This window comes from Crinia signifera, chromosome 5, assembly GCF_055691185.1.
Source record: "Crinia signifera chromosome 5, ASM5569118v1, whole genome shotgun sequence".
Lineage (NCBI taxonomy): Eukaryota > Metazoa > Chordata > Amphibia > Anura > Myobatrachidae > Crinia > Crinia signifera.
The window spans coordinates 330082357-330103741 of NC_139221.1; the positions used below are offsets into that span (position 1 = coordinate 330082357).

At 50.2% G+C, this 21385-nt stretch overlaps 1 protein-coding gene across 1 annotated transcript; it reads left to right on the forward strand.

Annotated features, from left to right (window-relative positions):
• The first annotated feature begins 5537 nt into the window (after positions 1-5537).
• CYC1 (cytochrome c1) lies at positions 5538-20719 on the forward strand. The gene is made up of 7 exons (XM_083144985.1): positions 5538-5695; positions 10483-10673; positions 16239-16365; positions 16449-16606; positions 18457-18617; positions 19052-19152; positions 20279-20719. The coding sequence occupies exons 1-7, from the start codon at positions 5609-5611 to the stop codon at positions 20381-20383; spliced, it is 930 nt and encodes a 309-aa protein (XP_083001111.1). The 5' UTR covers positions 5538-5608; the 3' UTR covers positions 20384-20719.
• The last annotated feature ends 666 nt before the right edge of the window (positions 20720-21385 follow it).

Below are 21385 nucleotides of genomic sequence, written 5' to 3' on the forward strand. Positions count from 1 at the left end.
GGAGAGGGGGCGACAGGTCGTTAAAGCTCCTATAGGCTGAAAGTCGCTGGATTTTCACATTAGAAACACTATCACCCAAAGGGCTTAATGACAGCTTGGGGCTGTCATGTTTTCTGTGAGGGCTGCTGTTTTCTGAGATATAGCCTACCAGTCTTTTATCTTTACAATTATTAGAGAACCTGATTTTTTATGAGGATATGACATTTTTTGTCATATATAAATACTCATTCTATAGTACTGCAGATTTGATTGTTATGATGATGTTTAGATGCCCTATTGATTTACTGTTTTGTACACCTTTTTTGTATATATGTCTTTTTATATACATATATACATTTTTTTCCTTTTTTTCATTTTTATTCATTTCTTTATTTTTTTTATTGCTGATTATTGGTTTCACAGTTATCTTGTAACCATGACATGGATATCTATTATGCTGCCCCAGCGGGGAGAACTTATAGAGATGACATTTACAGCCATCTCATTGCATTTCTAATACGCTATATTGTGTGCATATGCCGTTATGTCATTGTATTGATTTGCCGCCAGACTTGTAGTTACCTTGGTAACATATACACATTTGTTTTCTGCACAGGTGATCTGGCTTACTCCGTCGATTCCCCCGGCGTCGGAGCGGGGATGACGTCATTTGTGGGCGACTCCAGCGCACGGCGCCGACGGGAGAGACGGCGGGAACCCAGAGCTATATAGGTGAGTTTGTTTTACATGTTAATTGTTCTCTATGACACCTTGATAAAGGAGCTAATGCTCCGAAACCGTTGGTAAATTTCTGCCTACGCGTCTTGCTTTCACTCTGAGTGCCGCCGCACCCCCAGGACTCTATATTAGACGGTTGCGACTGTCTCCACGGAGGGCACCAGCTCATTGGAATTTATCCCATCTTAAACTCTACTTTGGAGTGCCGCCACAGGACTGCATATATATATATATATATATATATATATATATATATATATAAATATATATTTTTTTTTTACACAGAGCAGCCAGCAGGGGGCCGGGAGCCGAGACGCTCATTAGATATTCATATATTCACTGCACCCGATCATTACATATGCACAGGGGCGGATCCAGGATAAAATGACAGGGGGGGCACCATGATAAAAAAGGGTTTGGGTGGGGGAGGGGCGGTGTTAGTGGTGCCAGTGTACATGCTAAGAGAGTGGCAGGAGAGGGTGGGAATGGAATTAAAAATAGGCCCTGGCATTTAAAGTACGCAGGCCCACCATGGCGACAAAAGTGAAGGATGTAGTTGTTCGCGCGCCAAAGGTGCGCTCCAGAAAAGGGTGTTTGGCCACTCAACAGGGGGCGTGTCAACACCATATACAACTTCTACACATTATGCAACAAAATACTAGACCCCATCATACTTGCCCCTTACACATGATGCCAAATGGAATGAGCCAAAATTGACATAATGCCACATGGATTGAGCCAAAATTCAAATAATGAAACATGGATTGTGTCAAAATTCACATAATGCCACACGGATTGAGCCAAAATTTACATAATAACACACACGGATTGAGCCAAAATTTACATAATAACACACACGGATTGAGCCAAAATTCACATAATGCCAAATGGATTGAGCCAAAATTCACATAATGCCAAATGGATTGTGTCAAAATTCACATAATGCCACACGGATTGAGCCAAAATTCACATAATGCCACACGGATTGGGAAAAAATTCACATAATGCCACACGGATTGAGCCAAAATTCCCATAATGCCACACGGAAGGAGCCAAAATTCACATAATGCCACACGGATTGAGCCAAAATTCACATAATGCCACATGGATTGAGCCAAAATTCACATAATGCCACACGGATTGGGAAAAAATTCACATAATGCCACACGGATTGAGCCAAAATTTCCATAATGCCACATGGATTGAGCCAAAATTCACATAATGCCACACGGATTAAGCCAAATGCATAAAATGCTATACTAATTGAGCCAAAATTCACATAATGCCACACGGATTGGGAAAAAATTCACATAATGCCACACGGATTGAGCCAAAATTCCCATAATTCCACATGGATTGAGCCAAAATTCACATAATGCCACACGGATTGAGACAAAATTCACATAATGCCACATGGATTGAGAAAGAATTCACAATACGCTTCATACAGGGACATTGTCCACCAAAGGCGCGCATTAAACATTTACACCATAATGTCCATTACACGTTAAGTTACACGCCATTATGTCCATTATGTATTCTGCCAAACACCATATTGCCTATTAAAAATGATGCTACATAAGTGCTGATTATCTACATGCTCATTGCCAAGGGTTCCATGCTCATTGCCAGAGGTTCCATGCTCATTGCCATGTGGGATTACATGCTCATTGCCAAGGGGGAATACATGCTCGTGGTAAATGGGGGACAGCCGCCGCCAGGCAGAAGTGATAGCCACTGACAGTGTCAGAGCCTGGCTGTATTCAGAGCACTGCAGGTCCCGGCTATTTGAAATAATACCCCTTTCACACCAGAAAATGCATTCCCAGGTTGGCCCCTTTTACACCAGCCTAGTCCCTGCATTTTCTGGTGTGAGGTGGAGAGAAAACCACCCCTTCCCCCTTTAACCAGTTATCTCATTTAACCGGCTATATCTTCGGAACCAACGGACCCATTTACATGAGACAAGTATTATATTGAAGAACTTTTGAGTGGACTTTGAATGATTTTGGTCCAGTGAAACTGGAACGTTTGGTTCCAGAGTAATCGGCCCTCAAAGAACATGAACATTTCAAAAATAAAAAAAATCGGTTTACACGCAATATCTCTGGAACCGATTAACCGATTTGGTATCATATTGAAGGCCTAGCGATTTGTAATTTAATTAAATCAACCACAAGCTTCTGTGATGCCAGGGCGGGAACTGGCAGCAGTCAGAACCGGGTGGGGGTCGGAATTGACGGGTCCCATATTATCCTATGGGGAAAAAACATTACAGGTTTGCCAGGCGATATCTCCGGTTCCCGGGAGGCTAGAGACACGGGGCTGGGCTCGTTGGAAAGCCCTGGTCCTCAGCTACAAATGAATGACAGGGGGCACGTGCCCGGATGCCCCCCCCCCTGAATCCGCCACTGCATATGCACGATCGGGTGCAGTGAATACCCGGCCCCCTGTTGGCTCTCCGGGGGGGGGGGGCACATAGTTCTGGGGCAGGCAGGGAGACTTCCATCTCCCTGCCTGCCGCTGTCCTCAGGCTCCCTGCGGCGTCACCTCATATGCCGGATTGGCTGATACTCGCCGCGAGGGGCAGCGAGTATCAGTCACTTTGAATACTATCTAAAGTGCCGTGGCGGAGAATCTCCAAACATGGAGAATCTCCGCAAAAACACGGCGAGTGCATGGCGAGCAAAAATAAAGGTTCGCCATGCACGGAGAATATTTTCATTGAATACGGCCCTCTGTCTTCACAGCTCCCTCTCTGCATATCCAGCTAGTTTGAAACAGATCACTGTCCCTGCCAGTGCCAGATTAAGCCTTCGGGGGGCCCGGGGCACTTTAGACAGGGGGGCCCCCTTGCACTTGTCATTACTGGCCGCAAACTGCATGGAATATTACACTGTCAAAACACAGAGTAAAGGCAGTATAAACTTGTTCAAAGGGTAACTTCAGGGGATATACACACACACACACACACACACACACACACACACACACACACACACACACACACACACACACACACACACACACACACACACATACATACCACATGAAAAGCCTGTGTTTGTCCCTCTGCACCTTACTCTGTAGGAGACCTCACAGTCCCAGTGCTGCCTCTGATTAAAAACCCTCCCATAACTAGGCTGCTGCTGCTGTTATCCATGGGCCTGAGAAGCATGTAATGAGCTCCACCAATCAGAGCTCAGCACAAACGTCGCAGTCTATGCCCTCTGGTGCAAAGTGTCATGGGACATAGTCAACTCCCAGTAATGCACTCTTGGCTCCCAATGCTCAGCACCATTAATCATTGTCACATTGGCAGATAGGTGAAGCTGCAGCACTACCCCACTCCCATGCACAAAAACTTTAGCTAAATTTTAAATACATGCGAACCACAGGGGGCCCCTAGCTAGAGGTGGGCCCAGGGGCACTGACCCCTTGTGCCCCCATTATAATCCGGCCCTGGTCCCTGCAAAAAATGCTTTCACTTTCTGTTATGGCCTCTCTTCACACACAAAGTAGTAATTTGGTCCGTTCAGTGTCCTCTTTTAGGGTCAGATATATCAAGCTTCAAAAGTTATAAAATGGAGAGTGATAAACAGCCAACCAATCAGCTCCTACCTGTCATGTCACAGACTGTGTTTGAAAAATGTCAGGCAGGAGCTGATTGGCTGGTTGTGTACTTTTGAAGCTTAGTCACTGGTGGTACTTCACCTCATAGAAGAGAGGAGTTTGCTATAGATAGATAAATGGGCCCCAGAATCTGATTGGTTGCTATGGGCAACATCCCCTCTTTTCATTTTTAGAAGCTTTAGTTTATGTACCCCTTGTCGTGTATGGCATGATGGGCGTTGCAGTGCCCCCTGGTCAGCCAGGCTGCGTGAGGGGTAATTATATGATAGTATGGCATACGGTCGTTTTATCGACCACAGTTAGGTCGACAGTCATTAGGTCGACACCGATGGGTCGACAGGTGGGAAGGTCGACAGGGTTCTAGGTTGACATGGGTCAAGGTCGACAGGTGTCTAGGTCGACATGGGACTAGGTCGACATGGGTTTATGTCGACATATGCGTTAGGTCGACTTGGGTTAGGTCGACAGGTCATTAGGTCAGGTCATTAGGTCGACATGGTTTTTTTCACTGTCCTGAGCCGACATGTGCCGATAGGCGGTATTTCATGCCCTACCATCCACTAGGGCGTGGTGGGAGAATAAAATAGTGTGCCGATCGCAGCGAGGCACCGTGCCCGAAGCATTGCAAGTGATGCGAGGGGCTGTGGTTGACTTCCAACTGTGTCGACATTCGGGTAAAAAACAGTGAAACACCCCATGTCGACCTAATGACCTGTCGACCTAAACCCATGTCGACCTAGTCCCATGTTGACCTTGACCCATGTTGACCTAGAACCCTGTCGACCTTCCCACCTGTCGACCCAACAGTGTCGACCTAACTATGGTCGATAAAACGATCCACACCCGATAGTACACAGTCATAGCCTCCAACATGACCCATTCCATAAGGGACCAAATGCTCTGTTCCTGGACTTCCCTGGTAATGTATGATTGCTGGCACCTGTGTCACTAGTTCATTTATAAGACAGGTGTCAGCACAGGTGCAGCCAGCAATCACTTAAGAGGGAAGCCCTGGAACAGAGCATTGTGTACCTATGGAAGGGGTCATGTTGGAGGGTAGGCACTGTGAGGAGCGCCATACAGTGACAGTCGGGAGATACACAGCGCGCATGCGTAGCAGCCTCTAGCGGGCATACACCCCGCGTCTCGGACTCAGCGGCTTCATAGCGGGGAGGAGTAAGATGGCGACCGGAAGTGACGACTTAGCCGGCTGTCAGCAGCAGCAGCGCCTCCGGGACTTCCGTTGTGGCCGAGAAAGATGGCGGCGGCGTGCCTGGTGCTGAGGAGGTCGCTGCGGGCGGGTCAGCTGCTCGGGGGACGGGCGGCCTGGCCGGGGGCTCCGCAGGTGAGAGGAGGGGTCCCGGCGGCAGCGGGAGTAGACGAGCCGGGGACTGGGAGCAGGAGGCGGCGGGAAAAGAGGCGGTGACCGGGGAGCGGATGAAGGTCACCGGGAGGGAGAGAGGCCGGGGGTGGAGGGGGCATCGGGGACGTGTCCCGGCCCCTATTCCTAGTAATGGGCTTCACTATTATTCTGTGTGTGTGTGTGTGTGTGTCAGTGTTGTGTTACCGGTGCGTTATACAACCATTGTGTAACATCTGTGTATGTATCATTGTGTGTGTCCTGTAGCCGGTGTGTTATACAACCATTGTGTAATGTGGATGTATATATAGATTAGTGATTGCTATAAGTATATATACAACTTATGCAATAAATATTATATATCTTATGTCTGTACATTGTGCTGTAAATGTTATATAGTCAGTGCTCTGCATATCATACCCTTATATACAGCACCCCATTATATAATGTCATTCCTGGTGATCTGTAGGTGTGACCCAATATATCCACCACAACTGAGCCCATTGAGCTGTCAATTATTTCCCCATACGCACTGTGCGATGTACCTGTGTACTATGCCGTTCAGATCCATCAATCGATTGCTCTTTATATCTGCCAGTAAGTTTTCGGCAGGACAAAATTGTAAATCCATTGAAACGATGAATAGCGGTTGCTGCTAGAAACAGATATACCTGTACTAGACTGGTCCCTCAACTGGGCGTTGGTACACAAATTTACAGGTGTGCAGAAAATGCTGCAACGTAAGAATGCTTTAATAAGAATAGAAATGTTAATAGTTTTATTTTACTAACAAAATACAAAGTGAGTAGACAGAAGAGAAATGTGAAGGACATGGTTTGGTGTGACCACCACTTGCGTTCCCAGCATCTGTTCTTGTAGGATTATTGGGCCTGATTCAGATCTGATTGCTGCTGTGCGACTTTGCAGAGCCCTGTGATCAGATAGAAGCCGCCAAGACAGTGAAATTCCACCCCACGCAGTTCTGCAAATGACTTGCGAATGGATCGCTGATATTCGAATCCATTCACAACTCGCTGTTGAGTCCGAACGAGACAGACTGATGCCACAACTGACGTCACATGACTACCTCTTGGCACACTTGCGTTTTTCCCTCTGATACTCCCCATAAATGGTCGTTTGTCACCCACAAACGCTAACTTCCTGTCAGTCAAGTTACGAGGGGATTGCGGTAACATGTATCGCTGATTTATTTATTTATAACAAATGAGCGCGACGATCCATACGCAATCTTTTGGTAAATAATCGGTTTGCATATTCAAACAGTGATCAGGTCTGAATACCCCCCAATAGCCAGGTGTCTGATTAACCAATCATAATACAACAGGTGGTAGTGATCATTTTCATACACAGCCATTACCTGCCAAACTCTGCTCCAAAGGTGAGATTTTGGAAGATGGCTTCATGTCATAGGTCCTAATCTTTGACAAGACACAAGCTAATTATACTTCATCAATGTCTTTCCCTGGCAAAGATTTCAGGGGGATTCAAGACGTGACATTTCTGAAGAAACAGGAAACCTTGCAGTCCGTAGGCGCAGTGGTCAACCAAGGAAACTTTGTACATCAGATGAGACGCATTGTGCTTGCTTTTCTTCACAATTGTAATATGTCCAGCAGTGCCATCAGCTCGGAGCTGGAAGAAACCAGTGGGACCCATCTACTGTTCAGCAAAGTCTTGGCACAAGTGGTCTTCATGGAAGATTTGTGGCCCAAAACCGTACCTGCGGTGATGATCTGGTCCCCACAGAGCCCTGATCTCCGCAGCCAGTCTCTAGGGTTACATTAGGAGGAGGAGTCCAGGAAGTGATGATCTGGTCCCCATAGAGCCCCGATCTCCGCATCCAGTCTCTCTAGGATTACATTAGGAGGAGGAGTCCGGGAAGTGATGATCTGGTCCCCACAGAGCCCTGATCTCCGCATCCAGTCTCTCTAGGATTACATTAGGAGGAGTCCGGGAAGTGATGATCTGGTCCCCACAGAGCCCTGATCTCTGCATCCAGTCTCTCTAGGATTACATTAGGAGGAGGAGTCCGGGAAGTGATGATCTGGTTCCCACAGAGCCCTGATCTCCGCATCCAGTCTCTAGGGTTACATTAGGAGGAGGAGTCCGGGAAGTGATGATCTGGTCCCCACAGAGCCCTGATCTCTGCATCCAGTCTCTCTAGGATTACATTAGGAGGAGGAGTCCGGGAAGTGATGATCTGGTCCCCACAGAGCCCTGATCTCCGCATCCAGTCTCTAGGATTACATTAGGAGGAGGAGTCCGGGAAGTGATGATCTGGTCCCCACAGAGCCCTGATCTCCGCAGCCAGTCTCTAGGATTACATTAGGAGGAGGAGTCCGGGAAGTGATGATCTGGTCCCCATAGAGCCCCGATCTCCGCATCCAGTCTCTCTAGGATTACATTAGGAGGAGGAGTCCGGGAAGTGATGATCTGGTCCCCATAGAGCCCCGATCTCCACATCCAGTCTCTCTAGGATTACATTAGGAGGAGGAGTCCGGGAAGTGATGATCTGGTCCCCATAGAGCCCCGATCTCCGCATCCAGTCTCTCTAGGATTACATTAGGAGGAGGAGTCCGGGAAGTGATGATCTGGTCCCCACAGAGCCCTGATCTCCGCATCCAGTCTCTCTAGGATTACATTAGGAGGAGGAGTCCGGGAAGTGATGATCTGGTCCCCACAGAGCCCTGATCTCTGCATCCAGTCTCTCTAGGATTACATTAGGAGGAGGAGTCCGGGAAGTGATGATCTGGTCCCCATAGAGCCCTGATCTCCGCATCCAGTCTCTCTAGGATTACATTAGGAGGAGGAGTCCGGGAAGTGATGATCTGGTCCCCATAGAGCCCTGATCTCCGCAGCCGGTCTCTAGGATTACATTAGGAGGAGGAGTCCGGGAAGTGATGATCTGGTCCCCATAGAGCCCTGATCTCCGCAGCCAGTCTCTAGGATTACATTAGGAGGAGGAGTCCGGGAAGTGATGATCTGGTCCCCACAGAGCCCTGATCTCCGCAGCCGGTCTCTCTAGGATTACATTAGGAGGAGTCCGGGAAGTGGTGATCTGGTCCCCATAGAGCCCTGATCTCCGCAGCCAGTCTCTCTAGGATTACATTAGGAGGAGTCTGGGAAGTGATGATCTGGTCCCCATAGAGCCCTGATCTCCGCAGCCGGTCTCTCTAGGGTTACATTAGGAGGAGTCCGGGAAGTGATGATCTGGTCTCCATAGAGCCCTGATCTCCGCAGCCAGTCTCTCTAGGATTACATTAGGAGGAGTCCGGGAAGTGGTGATCTGGTCCCCATAGAGCCCTGATCTCCGCAGCCAGTCTCTCTAGGATTACATTAGGAGGAGTCTGGGAAGTGATGATCTGGTCCCCATAGAGCCCTGATCTCCGCAGCCAGTCTCTCTAGGATTACATTAGGAGGAGGAGTCCGGGAAGTGATGATCTGGTCCCCACAGAGCCCTGATCTCCGCAGCCAGTCTCTCTAGGATTACATTAGGAGGAGGAGTCCGGGAAGTGATGATCTGGTCCCCATAGAGCCCTGATCTCCGCAGCCAGTCTCTCTAGGATTACATTAGGAGGAGTCTGGGAAGTGATGATCTGGTCCCCACAGAGCCCTGATCTCCGCAGCCAGTCTCTCTAGGATTACATTAGGAGGAGGAGTCCGGGAAGTGATGATCTGGTCCCCACAGAGCCCTGATCTCCGCAGCCAGTCTCTCTAGGGTTACATTATGAGACCAAAGGATCTGTACATCCACAGAAGATCTGGGGTTAGTTCCCCAAGATGCTGGGAACAACCTCCCTTCTGAGTTCCTTCACAACCTGTGTGCGAGTACTTAGAAGTCAAAGGGAGGTCTCGCCAAATATTGATTTAATTTAGATTTGTCTCTGTTCATTCACTGGAATACATACGGATGACCAGCCACGGGGATGCCGGCTGTCAGAATACTGACACGGGTATCCCAAAGTCAGTAATAGCATGGATCCGGTATAGTTGCCTTTCACCCTTACCGTAACTCTTCCCCCATTCCCCTAATGCGATCTACGCAAACCCACCCCACATACTTATAATCGTGTTATCTGTATTCCGACGCTGATCTTCTGGCCTAGTGAGGATGTCTACATCTGTATTCTGACGGGTGGCATCCCTCCCTCTGGGATGTTAGCTGCATCCTCATTCAGTTTGTGGTTTGTTTATTGATCTAAAGAAACGATTACTATTCTTGCCTTCCTTTTCTGCATTGCACGCCGGCCTAAACTGTCTGCACAGTGCTGTGTGTACTGACTTGTGCCTCATACCTCCGGGAATAACAGTTTTCACCACAAACTAATGCACTGCCTCCTGTGTCAGGGGTCTGTGGGTCCTGCTGCCGGCGCACAGGTGTCTTGCACGATCTAACCGGTCTAAATGAGTGGGGGCCCCAATCAGGCCTTATTAATAGATTCACACACAGTGGATCTAATTCACAGCAATGTAGTTATGGGGCAGGTTTGCGCAGAAAGCAGCGGATACCTTTTGGGTTTGTAGATGACCACTTGTGGTCCAGCCCTGAGAAGGTGAAGGGAGAACTTATCGTACGTCACAGCTGGCCCCAAAACGACTGCAATGTTCTGTGTGTGAGAACTAAGCAGTTAACTGGGTCATTTTGAGGGGTTCTGCGAATATATCATTACAGAGGGGCAGGATGTCTGCACATTGGTGCCATAGGGAGTGGTAGGCATTATTGTCATTATACTTTCTGTTCTCTCTTCCAGGCCAATATGTCGTTTTCCACGTTGTCCCGCGGCAGGAGGTTGGCGCTCTCCACCCTAGGCGTAGTAGCTGCTGGTGGAGCTGGATTGGTTTTTGCACTCCACAGATCCGTTAAAGCCACTGAATTGGAACTTCATGCTCCCAGCTACCCATGGAGCCACGGTGGTTATCTCTCTTCCCTGGACCACGCCAGGTAAGGTCTCCTGGGACCTGTTTGTTGCATGAGAAATGGTTGAGTCCTCCACGGAGATCATTGAGCAGATTGGACTTGTGAGCGTCTCTGTAAATAACTGTCAGTACAGGATATCTTGTCTTTATCCAGAATTAAGGCTCTAAGCTGTGAGCCTTGGGACACTTGCAGGGGTGCCCTAGGTGGATGGTGCAGGACCAGTTCAAATTAATTATGGTCAACGTATGTGGGTGAGATACAGAGTGCGCACCACAAGGTGTCTGCCGCCATACAACGCCTTGTCAATCAGCCCTAGGACTGGGGATTAGCATTGGCCATAATTAGGGGTGTGGGAGATTTGGTACATATATAGGGCGCTACCTTTCCAGATGTATAGATGGATGATCAAATAAATAGAAAGAAAATGGAGGACTGAAGGTATTTTGTGCTTCGTACGTCCTAGGATTATTTCTTCCGAATATTCCAAGGTGGAGTATATATGAATTGAAAGATAGAGACCAAAAAATTGGGTACTTGTGTATTATCACGGCACCGTAAGAAAATTGCATCGCATGGGCCATTGTAACGGCCGGGCAATGCGATGCGATCCGATTCTCCTATGTAATTTAATCACTGCTCTCTTAGCCCCAGGGCATCGCATCTCCAGCATATATAGGGTGTACGATGCCATTACATTACGTATACAATTATATCATTGTATGACATACAATGAGGTTTTATCTCCCCCCCACTATCCACGCCACCCCGAAGCGTGTAAAGAACTTTTACATCGGAGCCACGTTGGTTTCTAGCAGACCGGCCCCCACCTCAGGAACTACTGTCTGCTCCCGGTACCGGCTCCCCCCAACATCGGAGCAACATCGGTATTAGCGGACAGGTCAGTAGGAGCACCACCGCATTCAATACTTTCTGTAACACCTGGAACATTGTCACTTGTGTGGTCTTAGCAGCGATCATAATAATATCTAGAGACAAAGCACTTGTAAACAGCCATTGATTAATTAAGGAAAATTCTGGACATTTAAGTGAAGTAGGAAACATCGAAACATAGAATTTGAGGGCAGATAAGAACCACTTGGCCCATCTAGTCTACCCCTTTTTTAAACATGTTACCTCAAACCACGTTTGATCCTTATATTTTTGTAAGGAAATCAATATGCCTATCCCAAGCATGTTTACATTGTACTACTGTATTTGCCTCTACCACCTCTGATGGGAGGCTATTCCACTTATCTACTACTTTCTGTGAAGTAATTCTTCCTCAAATTTCCCCTGAATCTTCCTCCCTCTAGTGTCAGTGCATGTCCTCGTGTTCTGCTGCTCCTCTTCCTGTGAAGAATGTCTCCCACCTGGACCTTCCTCCCCCTAGTGTCAGTGCGTGTCCTCGTGTTCTGCTGCTCCTCTTCCTGTGACTAATGTCTCCCACCTGTACCTTCCTCCCTCTAGTGTCAGTGCATGTCCTCGTGTTCTGCTGCTCCTCTTCCTGTGAAGAATGTCTCCCACCTGGACCTTCCTCCCCCTAGTGTCAGTGCATGTCCTCGTGTTCTGCTGCTCCTCTTCCTGTGACTAATGTCTCCCACCTGTACCTTCCTCCCCCTAGTGTCAGTGTGTGTCCCCCGTGTTATGCTGCTCCTCTTCCTGTGAAGAAGGTCTCCCACCTGTACCTTCCTCCCTCTAGTGTCAGTGCATGTCCTCGTGTTCTGCTGCTCCTCTTCCTGTGAAGAATGTCTCCCACCTGTACCTTCCTCCCTCTAGTGTCAGTGCGTGTCCTCGTGTTCTGCTGCTCCTCTTCCTGTGACTAATGTCTCCCACCTGTACCTTCCTCCCTCTAGTGTCAGTGCATGTCCTCGTGTTCTGCTGCTCCTCTTCCTGTGAAGAATGTCTCCCACCTGTACCTTCCTCCCTCTAGTGTCAGTGCATGTCCTCGTGTTCTGCTGCTCCTCTTCCTGTGAAGAATGTCTCCCACCTGGACCTTCCTCCCCCTAGTGTCAGTGCGTGTCCTCGTGTTCTGCTGCTCCTCTTCCTGTGACTGTCTCCCACCTGTACCTTCCTCCCTCTAGTGTCAGTGCATGTCCTCGTGTTCTGCTGCTCCTCTTCCTGTGACTAATGTCTCCCACCTGTACCTTCCTCCCTCTAGTGTCAGTGCATGTCCTCGTGTTCTGCTGCTCCTCTTCCTGTGAAGAATGTCTCCCACCTGTACCTTCCTCCCTCTAGTGTCAGTGCATGTCCTCGTGCTCTGTTGCTCCTCTTCCTGTGACTAATGTCTCCCACCTGTACCTTTCTCCCTCTAGTGTCAGTGCATGTCCTCGTGTTCTGCTGCTCCTCTTCCTGTGAAGAATTTCTCCCACCTGTACCTTCCTCCCCCCAGTGTCAGTGCATGTCCTTGTGTTCTGCTGCTCCTCTTCCTGTGACTAATGTCTCCCACCTGTACCTTCCTCCCTCTAGTGTCAGTGCATGTCCTCGTGTTCTGCTGCTCCTCTTCCTGTAAAGAATGTCTCCCACCTGTACCTTCCTCCCCCTAGTGTCAGTGCACGTCCTCGTGTTCTGCTGCTCCTCTTCCTGTGAAGAATGTCTCCCACCTGTACCTTCCTCCCCCTAGTGTCAGTGCATGTCCTCGTGTTCTGTTGCTCCTCTTCCTGTGAAGAATGTCTCCCACCTGTACCTTCCTCCCTCTAGTATCAGTGCATGTCCTCGTGTTCTGCTGCTCCTCTTCCTGTGACTAATGTCTCCCACCTGTACCTTCCTCCCTCTAGTGTCAGTGCCTGTCCTCGTGTTCTGCTGCTCCTCTTCCTGTGACTAATGTCTCCCACCTGTACCTTGTTATAACCTGATATATGTGAAAGTTTTATCATGTCCCCCCTTTCCCTTCTCTGCTCTAAAGTATACATATTAAGATCTTTTAGTCTTTCCTGGTACGTTTTGTGATGTAGGCCATGCACCATTTTAGTTGCCTTTCTCTGTACAGTCTCTAATGTATTATATCCTTCTGGAGATATGGCCTACAGAACTGAACACAATACTCTAGGTGAGGTCGTACCAATGACCTATACAGTGGCATTATTACTTCTTTCTTTCTACTGCTGATACCTCTCCCTATGCAACCAAGCATCTGACTTGCCTTCTTCATTGCTTTGTTACATTGCCTACCTGCCTTTAAGTCCCCTGAAATAGTGACACCTAGATCCCTCTCTTCCTCAGTAGTTTCCATTATAGTGCCATTTATACTATATTGAGTCTTTGGATTTCTGAGACCCAAGTGCATGATTTTGCATTTTTTGGCATTAAACTGTAGTTGCCATTCTCTTGACCATTCCTCTAATCTAACTAGATCCTCAATCATTTGTTTAACCCCTCCTGGTGTGTCTACCCTGTTGCATACCTTTGTGTCATCTGCAAAAAGGCACATTTTACCCTCAATTCCATTTGCAATATCACCAATAAAGATATTAAAAAGCACCGGTCCAAGTACAGATCCCTGGGGTACTCCACTTGTAACCTTTCCCTCCTTTGACTGTACTCCGTTTACTACAACTCTCTGTTTTCTGTCCTGCAACCACGCTCTTATCCATTCAACTATCTTAGAATCCAATCCCAAGCTTTCAAGTTTATTTAACAAGTAGGAGCTCCCTAGATGAAATAATCCCATAACTTCAAATTTTGGGTCTTTGGAAGGCACATTATGAACCATCAGGTTCTGAGTGGATTTAATTGGACACCATCAATTGATTATTATTATTTTTATCATTGCTGAATGAATTGTATTTATATGCTGATATATCATTTTGAATTGAATTTTATATATAGGGTTTAATAATAAATTCTAAATAAGATCAACACCGTGCGCTCTATTTTTTTAGTTCTTTTCTGTTAGGATTTATTAGTCTGTTTAGGAGCAGCAAAATTTGAGCTGTGCGCCTGATTATACTTTTGCTAGTATTGTTTTTCTCTATTATAAATAAAAACCTTTATTTGGACCGGGTTAATGTTGTAGAAATAGCTTGTGGATCTTACCTTATCCTTCAATATAAGTCTGACTAGAATTTGCCCCTTCAAAAACCAACATGTTTCAGGAATACTCGGGGTTATGCAGAGTGGCTAAATCAGGGTTGTCTACCCTCCCGGAATGACCCCCCCCCCCCGCCTGCTGACAAAAGTCGGCAACCCTGGGTTAAGTAACGTGTGTATGTTAATTCAACCACACCAGCACATCGATGGATGAATTAAATAGATTTAAGAACGTATTATAAGCATGCCGGGCCATTATACCGGATGTATATAGCCGGAAACTGGCAGTGATCGTACTAACGAATCGCGGGAGGGGGGGTGCCGCTCGCCTACACCATGGTGGGCATGTACTGTAGCCCTGGCTGGGCGGGGGGAGGTTATGTCAAGGGGGTAGTAGTGTGTATCACACTGGTCTTTTCCCTAGGGTGGGCAGGTTTGGGTAGAACGCTGGGCGGGCACGTTATACACACAGATCTGGCTAAATATATGAGATTATTGAAAGTCAAATGTTCACAATTTTCCTGTCTCCATTCCCCTCCTCACATCATGTCACTGCCCCTGTCACGTGCAGCCCTGTCCTCACTGACACATCACTCATCTCCTGATATACTCTGTGCTGCTGTGGACCCTGCTCCTCCCACTATATAACTCTCAGTCTGTGGCTTCCTGCTGCCCCCATTCCTCCCCTCACATCATGTCACTGCCCCTGTCACATGCAGCCCTGTCCTCACTAACACATCACTCATCTCCTGATATACTCTGTGCTGCTGGTGACTCTGCTCCTCCCACTATATAACTCTCAGTCTGTGGCTTCCTGCTGCCTCCATTCCCCTCCTCACATCATGTCACTGCCCCTGTCACATGCAGCCCTGTCCTCACTAACACATCACTCATCTCCTGATATACTCTGTGCTGCTGGGGACCCTGCTCCTCCCACTATATAACTCCCAGTCTGTGGCTTCCTGCTGCCCCCATTCCCCTCCTCACATCATGTCACATGCAGCCCTGTCCTCACTGACACATCACTGATCTCCTGATATACTTTGTGCTGCTGGGGGACCCTGCTCCTCCCACTATATAACTCTCAGTCTGTGGCTTCCTGCTGCCTCCATTCCCCCCCTCACATCATGTCACTGCCCCTGTCACATGCAGCCCTGTCCTCACTGACACGTCACTCATCTCCTGATATACTCTGTGCTGCTGGGGACCCTGCTCCTCCCACTATATAACTCTCAGTCTGTGGCTTCCTGCTGCCCCCATTCCCCTCCCCACATCATGTCACTGCCCCTGTCACATGCAGCCCTGTCCTCACTGACACGTCCCTCATCTCCTGATATACTCTGTGCTGCTGGGACTCTGCTCCTCCCACTATATAACTCCCAGTCTGTGGCTTCCTGTTGCCTCCATTCCCCTCCTCACATCATGTCACTATCCCTGTCCTCACTGACACATCCCTCGTCTCCTGATATACTCTGTGCTGCTCCTCACACTATAAATAATGTAAACCGCAGCTAGTCTCCTGTATATGATGATTTATATACTGCGTGTCTCTTATCTCCGCAGTGTCCGCCGCGGGTATCTGGTGTATAAGCAGGTGTGTGCCGCCTGTCACAGTATGGACTATCTCGCCTTCAGGAACCTGGTTGGTGTGTCCCACACGGAGGCGGAAGCCAAAGCCCTGGCTGAGGAGGTGAGAGCTGGACACGGATGTTCCATCAGACATGGGTGTAACAGAGCCGCACCTCTGACAACTCCTGTATTTTATTTTTTCAGTTTGAGATTCTGGACGGGCCTGATGACAATGGCGAGATGTTCACCCGCCCTGGGAAGCTGTCTGACCACTTCCCCAAACCGTATACCAACCCAGAGGCAGCCAGAGCGGCCAATAACGGGGCACTGCCCCCTGATCTCAGCTACATTGCCAATGCCAGGTACGTGGTGCCCATCGTATATGTCCGTATGATAGGTGGTAGAATCTGGGTAGAGGTCCGTAGGATGGGTGGGGGAATCTGGGTAGAGGTCCGTAGGATGGGCGGGGGAATCTGGGTAGAGGTCCGTAGGATGGGCGGGGGAATCTGGGTAGAGGTCCGTAGGATGGGCGGGGGAATCTGGGTAGAGGTCCGTAGGATGGGCGGGGGAATCTGGGTAGAGGTCCGTAGGATGGGCGGGGGAATCTGGGTAGAGGTCCGCAGGATGGGTGGGGGATCTGGGTAGAGGTCCGCAGGATGGGCGGGGGGATCTGGGTAGAGGTCCGCAGGATGGGCGGGGGGATCTGGGTAGAGGTCCGTAGGATGGGGCGGGGGAATCTGGGTAGAGGTCCGTAGGATGGGGCGGGGGAATCTGGGTAGAGGTCCGTAGGATGGGGCGGGGGAATCTGGGTAGAGGTCCGCAGGATGGGCGGGGGGATCTGGGTAGAGGTCCGCAGGATGGGCGGGGGAATCTGGGTAGAGGTCCGTAGGATGGGCGGGGGAATCTGGGTAGAGGTCCGTAGGATGGGCGGGGGAATCTGGGTAGAGGTCCGTAGGATGGGCGGGGGAATCTGGGTAGAGGTCCGCAGGATGGGCGGGGGAATCTGGGTAGAGGTCCGCAGGATGGGCGGGGGGAATCTGGGTAGAGGTCCCTAGGATGGGCGGGGGAATCTGGGTAGAGGTCCGTAGGATGGGCGGGGGAATCTGGGTAGAGGTCCGTAGGATGGGCGGGGGGAATCTGGGTAGAGGTCCGTAGGATGGGCGGGGGGAATCTGGGTAGAGGTCCGTAGGATGGGCGGGGGGAATCTGGGTAGAGGTCCGTAGGATGGGCGGGGGAATCTGGGTAGAGGTCCGTAGGATGGGCGGGGGAATCTGGGTAGAGGTCCGTAGGATGGGCGGGGGAATCTGGGTAGAGGTCCGTAGGATGGGCGGGGGAATCTGGGTAGAGGCCCGTAGGATGGGCGGGGGAATCTGGGTAGAGGTCCCTAGGATGGGCGGGGGGAATCTGGGTAGAGGTCCGTAGGATGGGCGGGGGAATCTGGGTAGAGGTCCGTAGGATGGGCGGGGGAATCTGGGTAGAGGTCCGTAGGATGGGCGGGGGGAATCTGGGTGGAGGCCCGTAGGATGGGCGGGGGAATCTGGGTAGAGGTCCGTAGGATGGGCGGGGGGAATCTGGGTAGAGGTCCGTAGGATGGGCGGGGGAATCTGGGTAGAGGTCCGTAGGATGGGCGGGGGAATCTGGGTAGAGGTCCGTAGGATGGGCGGGGGAATCTGGGTAGAGGTCCGCAGGATGGGCGGGGGAATCTGGGTAGAGGTCCGTAGGATGGGCGGGGGGAATCTGGGTAGAGGTCCGTAGGATGGGCGGGGGAATCTGGGTAGAGGTCCGTAGGATGGGCGGGGGGAATCTGGGTAGAGGTCCGTAGGATGGGCGGGGGAATCTGGGTAGAGGTCCGCAGGATGGGCGGGGGAATCTGGGTAGAGGTCCGTAGGATGGGCGGGGGAATCTGGGTAGAGGTCCGTAGGATGGGCGGGGGGAATCTGGGTAGAGGTCCGCAGGATGGGCGGGGGGAATCTGGGTAGAGGTCCGTAGGATGGGCGGGGGGAATCTGGGTAGAGGTCCGTAGGATGGGCGGGGGAATCTGGGTAGAGGCCCGTAGGATGGGCGGGGGGAATCTGGGTAGAGGTCCGTAGGATGGGCGGGGAATCTGGGTAGAGGTCCGCAGGATGGGCGGGGGAATCTGGGTAGAGGTCCGCAGGATGGGCGGGGGAATCTGTCCCCTATCTCTGTGTATGAGGGAATTGATGTCTTACAGACATGGCGGTGAGGATTATATCTTCTCTCTGCTCACCGGTTACTGCGACCCACCAGCCGGCGTTGAACTAAGGGAAGGACTGTACTTCAACCCGTACTTCCTTGGCCAGGCTATTGGGATGGCACCTCCCATCTACAACGAGGTTCTGGAATATGAGGATGGTGAGTATGAGATAGATAACCCATACATGGTCACCCATCCATTGTCACCCATGGGTACACCAGAGCCATTGGTACAGTGATCTCACATAATTACTGTGTAAGAAGGTGCAGTATGAGGAGCGTGTTATCCTGTGAGGGGGCACCAGCAGCACTAGTATCTATGCTGTGATTCTGACAATGAGAACGTAGTGACGGTGTTGTCACAGGGATCAGTTGTAACGGGCTCTTAAAGCTGTGATTTCTTTACCACCTGTGTGTGTCTGTAGATTGGGGGTGTGAGCAGGAGAACCAATGGGAACTGGGACACTGTAATCTCATTAGATTGCCTGCACTGTCTCCTGACTGGCGGCGTGACCAGCGATGTAATTCTCCCTCTCTCTCCCAGTATTACGTGGCTGACCAGTCACTGACCTGTTGGTTTGTCTGTCCTGTAGGCACCCCGGCCACCATGTCACAGGTAGCGAAGGATGTCTGTACATTTCTCCGGTGGGCTTCTGAGCCAGAACATGACGACCGCAAGCGTATGGGGCTGAAGGTGAGCGATCAGATACCTATAATGTATATATATTCCAGCAGCCATATTCTGCCGCGTCCACATTATTCCAGCAGCCATGTTCTGCCGTGTCCACATTATTCCAGCAGCCATGTTCTGCCGCGTGTCAGCATTATTCCAGCAGCCGCGTTCTGCCGCGTGTCAGCATTATTCCAGCAGCCATGTGCTGCCGCGTGTCCGCATTATTCCAGCAACCATGTGCTGCCGCGTGTCCGCATTATTCCAGCAGCCATGTTCTGCCGCGTGTCCGCATTATTCCAGCAGCCATGTTCTGCCGCGTGTCCGCATTATTCCAGCAGCCATGTTCTGCCGTGTCCGCATTATTCCAGCAGCCATGTTCTGCCGTGTCCGCATTATTCCAGCAGCCACGTTCTGCCGCGTGTCCGCATTATTCCAGCAGCCACGTTCTGCCGCGTGTCCGCATTATTCCAGCAGCCACGTTCTGCCGCGTGTCCGCATTATTCCAGCAGCCACGTTCTGCCGCGTGTCCGCATTATTCCAGCAGCCACGTTCTGCCGTGTCCGCATTATTCCAGCAGCCACGTTCTGCCGCGTGTCCGCATTATTCCAGCAGCCACGTTCTGCCGCGTGTCCGCATTATTCCAGCAGCCACGTTCTGCCGCGTGTCCGCATTATTCCAGCAGCCACGTTCTGCCGCGTGTCCGCATTATTCCAGCAGCCACGTTCTGCCGCGTGTCCGCATTATTCCAGCAGCCACGTTCTGCCGCGTGTCCGCATTATTCCAGCAGCCACGTTCTGCCGCGTGTCCGCATTATTCCAGCAGCCACGTTCTGCCGCGTGTCCGCATTATTCCAGCAGCCACGTTCTGCCGCGTGTCCGCATTATTCCAGCAGCCACGTTCTGCCGTGTCCCCGCATTATTCCAGTGTTGTGGTTCTGTCACACTGACGGCTCTACCAAAAGTCTCAGCTGTCTTATAGAGGAGCCCCCATTTCCCCCTTATAATAAGTGCCTCTCTGAATTTGGGAGGGGGGTAGCTAAGAGGTGTCAATTAGAGGGAGACTCCTCCCATTGTGGTCTGTCCCTGTGTCTCCTGAATCCTTACCCCTTCATGTAGCTTGTCTTACTGTCACTTTCACCCCTCACCAGATCCTTCTGATGTCGGCCATCTTAATCCCCGTCATCTACTACATGAAGAGACACCGGTGGACTGTGCTAAAGTCCAGGAAGTTTGTCTACAGACCACCGAAGTAACAGGAAGATTGTGCCCACATCTGCTCTGATGACTCCTCGCCCGCGTGTTGCAGATCTCCGATAATATGGATCATGACCGAGTCCCTTTCCTGCCTCCTCCCAGCAGGTGCTGCTCTCGGACTGGCGACCTCATTGTTATATTATACGTCCTGCGCGCTGCCAGCTCCTCGTTCTTTCTGCTTGTCCGTACTTTCACCCGCATCGTGCACAGGAGGGGAAGGGACTCGCAGCAAGGACAAATACACAAATGGTTTAAAGAAATGTTACCGGTGTCTCATAAAATCCCTGTGTGGGGAGGATAATAATAAATTAAAAACAAATTTCTTTTAAAACCAACAGATGGTGATCATTTGTTTGGAGCGTTTCCCCCCTCTAGACGCGCCACCAGCCGCTCATCCATGTTACGTGACCGGGTAGAAGCTCACCTGAGAATGGAACGTGTTGGTTCTCTCTGGAGTGCGTGTGTAATGTGCATCTGTGCTGGGCTCTGGGCAGGCAATCTCTATGGCCGTGCGTCTGCGCTCTGCAGGCAATCTCTATGGCCATACATCTGCGCTCTGTATAAGCACTCACTATGGCCATACATCTGCGCTCTGTGTAGGCACTCACTATGGCCATACATCTGCACTCTCTGTATAGGCACTCACTATGGCCATACATCTGCGCTCTGTATAGGCACTCACTATGGCCATACATCTGCGCTCTGTATAGGTAATCATTGTCCCTGTCTATGACTGTCCATCTGCGCTGGGCTCTGGGCAGGTAATCACTATGGCCGTGCATCTGCGCTCTGCAGGCAATCTCTATGGCCATACATCTGCGCTCTGTATAGGCACTCACTATGGCCATACATCTGCGCTCTGTATAGGCACTCACTATGGCCATACATCTGCGCTCTAGGTAATCACTGTCCCTGTCTGACTGTCCATCTGCGCTGGGCTCTGGGCAGGCAATCACTGACGTTCCCACCAGGGTTGGTGTTAGAGACTGTATGCTGACAGT

Coding starts and splice junctions, on each gene's coding strand:
- CYC1 (XM_083144985.1), top strand. CDS start 5,609: ATGGCGGCGGCGTGCCTGGTGCTGAGGAGGTCGCTGCGGGCGGGTCAG. Junction 16,366..16,448: donor CCAAAGCCCTGGCTGAGGAG/GTGAGAGCTGGA, acceptor TTATTTTTTCAG/TTTGAGATTCTGGACGGGCC. Junction 19,153..20,278: donor GCAAGCGTATGGGGCTGAAG/GTGAGCGATCAG, acceptor ACCCCTCACCAG/ATCCTTCTGATGTCGGCCAT.